At 31.6% G+C, this 8584-nt stretch overlaps 1 protein-coding gene across 1 annotated transcript; it reads right to left on the reverse strand.

Moving 5' to 3' along the window:
• Nucleotides 1–349: 349 nt before the first annotated feature.
• On the reverse strand, nt 350–8276 carry LOC108379217 (vegetative cell wall protein gp1-like). The gene is made up of 2 exons (XM_017635545.1): nt 8225–8276; nt 350–803 (listed from the first exon to the last, which is right to left on the reverse strand). The coding sequence occupies exons 1-2, from the start codon at nt 8266–8268 to the stop codon at nt 350–352; spliced, it is 498 nt and encodes a 165-aa protein (XP_017491034.1). The 5' UTR covers nt 8269–8276.
• Between the last annotated feature and the right edge of the window lie 308 nt (nt 8277–8584).

Genomic DNA, 8584 nt, shown 5'->3' on the forward strand with positions numbered 1-8584 from the left:
AATGCAGAGACTTAATTACTCAATTGGAGTCCCTTATCAGTGAAAAATTCCCGGAAGTGAAGCTGTCGCAATGCTAGGCTCATATTAAGCTTTTCTTACCAAATAGGAGAGAGTTTAAATTCTAAGAATTTGTTATTGTCAGAATTTCCAGTGTATATCAATGTTAAGCTCTAAACGAAATGGCTAATCATTGCCTCTCGCGTATTTGATCTGAACATTTTATTAGCCTGCAGAGCAAATAAAAGTGGCACTTATCGAAAAAGCTTTATTTTATTTTATAGGCGAAGCGCTACATGAAGGAAAATAAACACTTATGTATGTATGCATTTGCCAACTACTTATGCTAATTCTACCTTTCTGATGGTTTTTGTGACTCCTTTTGTAAAAATCCAGTTGTGGCATCCTTCAAATTATCCTTAAGTTTATCATTTCCATTCTCGAAAGGTTTCTTCACCTCCTGCAATTTCCTATCTAATGCATCGGTCACTGCTTCTTTTTTCAAAGCAACAGGACTTGGTGCTGGCTTTACGGTCGGGCTTGATACGGGCGTCGAAGGTGGTGTGGCTGGTGCGAGTTTTTCAATCGGTTTTGATGGAGTCGGAACCGATGGGGGAGCGACGGTGGCAGCGGGCTTCACTTCTGGTTTAACTGGCTTGGGCTCAGCCACCACTGGTTTAGTTTCTGCGATTTTTTTCGTTGCACTTGGCTGTGTTTGTGGCTGCAGCGGCGGTTGTGGCTTATTTTCTATAGCATTTTTGCCAAGCTTTATATTCAACTTATCAAAAAACCAACCGAAATGTTTTCTACAAAAAAAAAAGTGAATGAAAATGAAAAGAAAAATTCGTAAAGTAATTAAAATTAAATTTACCAAATAAATGGGTATAATTAAAAATATATTAAAATAAAATTTCAGTAATAACTGCAATAATGTATGTAACGAGTAAATGTTAAAATGTGTCACTAAAAGCGTGTGTATAATTAGTGCCTATCTATGTATGTATGTACATTAGTGTGCACCAGTACTGGCCAAAATACCCGATCCTTGAGAGTATCGATACCAAAGAAGTGGATCCTCAAAAGTACTCGATACTTCCCAACACTAATATTCGCACATATGTATGTATGTAGCGATGTTTCACAGCCAAATTTTAAAATCGGAAAATCAATTTTAAAAGCTTCACCAAAACGAATCGATTTGTTAATTGCATCAACTTAGTGAAGCAATTGCAAATCGCTTAGAATAATGAGTGCATGCATGTGCACAATAAACCGCACCTTTTTCCTGTTATTTCTTTTAAAAATCAATAAAGAATTAAAAAAAAAACAAACCACCCGAAACTCAGGTACACAATTTGTAAACATATAGTTCTATAATAAAAGTATTATTTAGATTGTACTGTTTCCAACCTGTTGAGACTGTGCAACGCTCATTTCGTCACATGATTTAGCAAATTGATTTTATTTACATACATACAAACATATGTACATACGTGTCTTTCACTGCTAGGCAATTAACCACTTGTTGCCGATCTAATTTTTGAGTCTACATTTGCACAAAGTATAACCTTCTTTTATACATACAGACATAAGTACATACATATATAAGCATGTAGATATATACTTATCTATTGTATATTATGTATACGAAAATGCAAATGCGCTAATAATACAAAAAAAATTGCAATAACTCACTATGACAGTTAATCGGAGTGATTGGTCGGCTCATAAAATGAACAAACGACAAATGGTTTTTAGATAGACGCAGTGAGATATGGATACAATGCATGGTATAAATAAGTACGTATGTATATGGGCATATCTAAAAAATAGGTACACTTTCAAAAAAAAATTTTAATTTTTAAATTTGTGAACACATCTATGTTTTATATATCATTTTATTCGTAATCTCTTAATAAATCGATTAATATAAGTGTAATTCATTTTCATCAAGTGCTTCAAAAGTTAGACGAGGAATAAACATGAAATAGAAAACAAAAGAATAAGCTGGGTTCAAATTACGCTGTTCAAGTTGTAAACTTTGAGCAAAGATTTTGAAAGTTGTACTCACTTATTTGGGATGTTCTAAATTCAATGGCATGCCACGTTTTACCAGATTAGCTCCGGTTTTCGAGATATCGGTTCTTGAAATTTTGATTAAATTTTAACTATTTTATAAATAACTCCCTCAGATTTGAAGTTATTTTACTAAAATTTTGCACATAACAGTTTTTTAATATTACCTTAATTAATAATAATAATAATAGATTGGCGCTTACACATATGTTAGTGTTTGGCCGAGCTTCTCCTCCGATTTGAGGCGTGCGCCTTGATGTTGTCACACAAAGCGGAGGGACCTACAGTTTTCCGCCGACTCCGAACGGCGATTGTATTTTTATGAGAAGCTGTTTTTCATGGCAGAAATACACTCGGGGGTTTGCCATTGCCTGCCGAGGGACGACCGCTGTTAAGAAAAAACCTTTTTCTATATATTTTGCGATGTTGCTTTGACCAGGGCTTGAACCCAGGTGCTGATGAGTGAAAGCGCGCACTGCTTACCACTACACCACAGCGGCCGACTGCTTACCACTACACCACAGCGGCCTTACCTTAATTAATCCTTAAAATTATCGAAATGGGTGCCCTTTAACGTATAGCTCCAATAAAACTGATTACTCAGATATGTGTTTTTGCGCTTTAACTCTAACTTCATATCTGAATAATAAATTGTATGCGTGCTATATGTTAAATTGGACCTATACTAAATTTTAACCTGTTTAATTGACTTTTTTTATTAAATAGTTAAAATTTAAGCAAAGTTTCAAGTACCGCTATCTCGAAAAGTAGAGCCAATAGGATAAAACTGAGGACGCCAATTAAGTAAGAGCGAATATCAGAACATCTGTCGAAAAAAGTTGCTTTGATACCATTCTCGAAATATTCTGACTAAAAGAAGTAGCATCATTAAGAGTAGTAAATCAGGGTTTTTACACACTTCTAGAGAAAATTTGTTTGAAGCATTTTACAGATATATATAATTTTGTAAGGACTAGCAGTTATAGAAAGATTTTGATCGTTTCGGCGTATTTTCCAAATGTGCCTTCAATCAAGGTTTTGGAATAAAAATTACGCTCAAGATCACAGAATATTTTATCTTTAAAAGTTAGTTTATTCTGAAAGCACACCTCTTGCTAAGGTATCAAATTATTCGTAATTGTTTGTAGAATGCAATACATACTTAAAGAGTTCTTAAAATTAAATGCTTCAAACCCTATATGCGATAAACCGAAAATTTTGAAAATTGTGAAATGTGGAGTTAGAGACTTTGAGTTACTTGCCATTTCGTTATTTTTTAATGCACACTTTTCTCACCTACTACATATGAAGTATACACATAAGTGCTAAATGCCCATTAAATTTCAAGTCAGAATATGGTGTGCTTCAAAAGTTATGACATAATTAATTGTGCCCCTCTTAAAAATTACATACAAAATTCACTTTTTTCATAATTTTTTTTTTTTTTTATTTAAACACCTATAATTCAAAAGTTATGCAGCAAATTGATCCAATTTTTTTTTTGAGGCTTCAAGTATACGTCAATGAATTATATCCAAAAGCAACCAGCTTGATTTGGTTTACAACAGTGAAAATAAAGCTAAATAACACAAAGGTTACCTGTTTTTTAGATTTGCCCATATATGTTCATGAGGTGCAAATGCCGGTAGATGATTAATAGAAAAACACCCCGTAAACATTTCTTTGTTGTATACTTAGAAAAGCTCACATTAGAGCTGCAAAATTATCGATAGTTACAATATTCGATAGTTTCGATAGTTTAGGTATACATAACTACCGGTAGTATCGTTTAGAGCTAGAAAACTATCGATTGTCAAACGAAAGTAAACTATCGATAGTATCGTATAAATTTAATAGGTATGTTCCAGTTCGTTATTTACATATTATAATAAAAAATAATTTTTTATCAAAGGCCCTATTTCGAACTTCCAAGGCCATTATCTCGATTTCGGAGGCTAGCTTCGAAAAACGGAGAAATTACTTTTTTACCTATGACTCATTCTCTTAAAAAAAATTGGTTTGGTCCAATACCCAGCCGAGTGCTGTACAGTGTAATGATTGCAGTATCTTCATTTATGCATATTGTAACTATCAATATCTTATTAAGAGAAGTGTAATTTATTTTTTTATCTAAAACTAATAAAGTTAGAAGAACGAAATTCGAGGATGTGGGTGGTTAACATATTAATACCTGGCATATATTTTTTTAAAAAATAAATATTGGAAATTTCCAAGGATATTCAAGGATAAAGTTTTAAAACAACAACATTTATTCGTCCTGGGGCAACAAAAAATTAAATTTTTTTCTTTTCTACAGAATTTGTCCTTTTAATTGATACCCATATTGTTATTCTACAATGCACCGGATCTTTTGAATAATTTTTTTATTCAAACATATTCTAGAAATTTCAAAGTCCTTAAAAAAAGAAAACCTGACGTCAGAGAGAAAAACTATAAACGCAGTTTTACTATATTTGGCCCCCAGTTTTGTGAATATGTTGATTTTTTCCTTGTGTAAAATTGACTGTCGCACGGTGTCATCGGTAAAGGTATGGATAAAGGAGATAAAGTTCTGTCAAAATATGTCCACAAATTTTGGCGTCAAAATATAACATATATGAAAACTAGCCACTAGGGCCAAATTGACAGTGCGTAGTTAATTCAGAATCGGCAGTTCACTACAAATTTTTGTTCTGAAAATCTATAGTTAACTGTCGATTCTGAGTTAACTACGCACTGTGAATTCTGCCTTTAACCTATAATCTTTTCATGGGTACAATCGTCTTGTTTCTATAGGTAGTCGAATTTATTGATCGAGGCATGTCTACATTTTTCTTCTTTTAAAATGTGCAAGTCTTGTTTTTATTTTTCTCCATATTTTTCTCCAAAAACCTCTTCACAAAATAAATAAAACAAAACCAGATGAACTTTTAGTTATAAAACACCGAACAAAAAAAAAAACTAAGAAACCTATGACTGAAGCACAATCTATCGGCCTAGCGATAGTCCCAAAAGTACTCGACAGTAGATAGTGAAGAGTAAAAAACGTTGATCACATCGATAGTGCCAGTAAATATATGACAATAATCAAATTTCTTTTAAATTACTCGGCAAAAAAAATTACTCAAAGTTTGATTGTTTACTACTTTGTCTTAGATGATCTCGAAACATCGAAATGTGGCATTCGAATCTGGTAACCATATTTTTTTGATTTCCCTTGAATTCAGTGATACAAATTCTTTCGTACCCGTAGCGAGTATTCGGATTCGTGGATTTCGCGGATAAGATATTGTTAGTATCGGTAAACTGACTTATTCGAAAATAGCAGAAATAGCACTGCGTTCAGACCAATTTCTCCTAGATTTTATTTCACTCGCTAACTTAAAGTTTATTGGTTTGAAATGTGCTTCTGTGCAGAATTGTTCCACATACATATGTACATATGCACTACATCTACCAGCACACGATTGTTGATTCTAACAAATTAGCACAGCAACAAACTCTATTTAAATTTTGAGTAATTGTTTGCGATTAATAAAAGTGTTAATAGAATTGTAGATATAGACGATGACATGGGAAGTGTTTGGCGTCAACAGGCCAAGATGATATGTACGTCGTTTAAAGTACAAAACCGCGTAACTGACATTTGTGCCAAAAAAGATATTTGCTCACTGGAAGCTCCTGGCATCAAGCCCTTATCTATTTATCGAGATAAAAGAGAGAATCGTTTTGAAATAAGACAAATTTTACTCTCTCCTATAAAATTTGGGCAACCTCACATAAGAGATTTTGCATTTTCTTGATACGCGGTTTTGTACTTCAAACGACGATATGTACATACAGTATCGGCCATTATCATAAGCAACCCAATTTCAACGTGATATTGTTTGTCAGTTATGTTTATTTATTTATTTTTGAGAATTTTCAATTTATTCAATAACAAAACACATATAAACCCAAGTTTAAATTTTTGTCGAAAGCTAAAAAAAATTCTACAAATTTTCAACAAAATTTCAAACTTTTTTCTCCGAAGTGTTAGACTTTTTTTTTGTATTATAGCCTATCCAGTTTCAGTGTAAAAATATGCAAGTTTCAAGTGGCTAAAAATTGCCGTTCATTTTTTAGTAACAAAATAAAATTTATTTTTACCGCAACACCTTCGGAAAAAAAATTCTAAAAAATCAACGATAATTTTTAGCCACTTGAAATTTGCAAATTATTGCACTAAAATCATTCAATTTTCAATAAAACTGTGTACTCAAATAAAATCCTAACACTTATGAGAAACAAGTTTTAAATTTGGGAGAAAAGGTTTTGATTTTTTTAGTTTTCTACGAAGTTTTAAACGTGGACTTATATGGGCTTTGTTAGAGAATGAGCTGTATTTTAATTAAAAATAAATGGCAAACAATATCACTTTGAAATTGAGGTGGTGCTTTAGTATGACCGATACTGTAAGTACTTCTGCAAATTCGCAAATGTGTGAAGGAGTGTTTTTGTTTATTTTATTTTGCAATTTCTTATTTTCTTTTGACAAACCAAGAAAAAGTCTACGTGACAAAAACGGTGTACGGAGGGAACCATTCAGTGCATGTTTGCATCTACAAAGTGATCGCGATTTTGCGATTTCCAATCTGCTTATGTAGTAGGTGGCTGTGTGCTGCGTACTTAAGTACATACTACTGTCAGCGTCAAAAATATGAATACCCTGACGTTTTGACAATTTTATTTTTTTATATTTTCTATACCAATTTTTTTATAAAAATATAGTTAATTCAACAGCAAAAATCTGCATAATTAATTTCTTCGTTTTCTTATAGAACTCGGGAAAATTCAAGAAATACCAAAAAATTTTCATCAAAATTTTAAACTTTTCAATCCGATTTCTTAGAAAAATTTTGGGTATGCAGTATTGTAGCCCATTAAATTTTGGTATAAGGTGCAAGTTTCAAGCCCCTAAAAATTATCGTTAATTTTTGAGAATTTTTTTGTCGCACTTGCTTCCATATAAAAATAGATTTTGTTTAAACTTTTTTTTTTGTAACCCATTAAATTTTAATATTATAAAGTGCAAGTTTGAAGTAGCTTGGCAATTTTTTGTTTTTGCTGACGGCTTGTGCTTTTTCCACCATACAAAGTACAAACTGCTCGACGATTTTTTATATGGAAAATAAGAAGTCTAATTAAATGTCTGAATTTTTTACAAAAGTTTGTTGAATATTGCACAAAGTTTGCAATTTGGATTTACGCGGTTCTTGCTTGAAAATAAATTATCTATATTTATATAAAAAATAATTAAAATTAAATATCTAACAAAAAATTCAACTATTAAAACGTGTAATTTGTGGTGCGGTTATAATTTTGACACAGGGTGTGCATAGTACATATGTACATACGTTAATCTTGTAAACAAGAATGTGCTAACGTTTGCGTTAATTTTTACTCAATAATTTATTTGTTTATTTTATTTTATACGTCTCGTAGATATTCGTCAACTCAATGGGAATAGAATTACATAATGCGTTGATGATTCCACAAATAATTGCTTCATACATATGTATGTATGTATTTATGCACACACATATGTATGTACGTATGTGATAATGTGTAAATAAAATTGAATGAAGCTTAATTGTAAAGAAATTATGACGACTGTGGTTCTCTGTGGGAAATTGGTTTTTAATAATGTTATGCAAATAGATATACAAACATTAAAACATTAACATACAAAAAATTGCCAAAATTTTGTTACCCAATACTAAATGAACATCTTTTTTTTTCAAAAGTTACATTAGGATGTTTTCCATTTCCGTCCGTACCGTTGAATTTCCGCCGCTTGCAATGAATTACCAAATATAAAATATCGCTGGTTTTGCTTTTTGTGCCGCTAAACAAGCATAATGCATTTGTGTATGTGCTTCATTAAAAAGCGCAAGCCTAAAAGTATGCTATAATTTATAACCAACATCGCAAAGCTTTTAGAAAAATTTTCATATCCGTCCGACCGTTAAAATTTAAATATTAAAATTTTGTGAGAAAAGTGTTGCATTTATGGTTATTACGTTGTAACATCAAAAAGTTCCTGACTTATCAAACTGCCCTCGTACTTTCACACACATAAATAAGTCTATTTTAACTAATATAGACTTACCGTATTTCATCGATTGCAAAAGACAAATACCACAATGCGAACATTTTCTGAAAAAATAAAAAAATGCATAATTCAATTTAAATAACAAATTCCGCATACATATTTAGAGATAAATAAGAAATCGTAGCATCGTATGTATGTAATTACATAATAATACTTTGCAATGCAAGATTTATATACAAAATTTCTAATAAGTACTTTCTTTTTGCTGGTTTTTGTTTCCAAACCAAAATTAAAAAAAAAATCGTTCCAAAATAACTAAAACCACTGGTCAGTACATACATACATATCCTGTAAATTATACTATGCGACATGGAAATATATTACATACATTTCGCGAGACAAATATCAAATTGTACT

This window comes from Rhagoletis zephyria, unplaced genomic scaffold (genome assembly GCF_001687245.7).
Source record: "Rhagoletis zephyria isolate East Lansing unplaced genomic scaffold, Rhagoletis_zephyria_1.1 Rzeph_scaffold_15879, whole genome shotgun sequence".
NCBI lineage: Eukaryota > Metazoa > Arthropoda > Insecta > Diptera > Tephritidae > Rhagoletis > Rhagoletis zephyria.

What these genes read in the sequence shown, in the direction of transcription:
- LOC108379217 (XM_017635545.1), bottom strand. Translation starts at nt 8,268, where the DNA reads ATGTTCGCATTGTGGTATTTGTCTTTTGCAATCGATGAAATACG. An exon ending in TTTGCAATCGATGAAATACG is followed by an intron (nt 804 to 8,224) that starts GTAAGTCTATAT and finishes TTTTTTTTGTAG; the next exon opens with AAAACATTTCGGTTGGTTTT.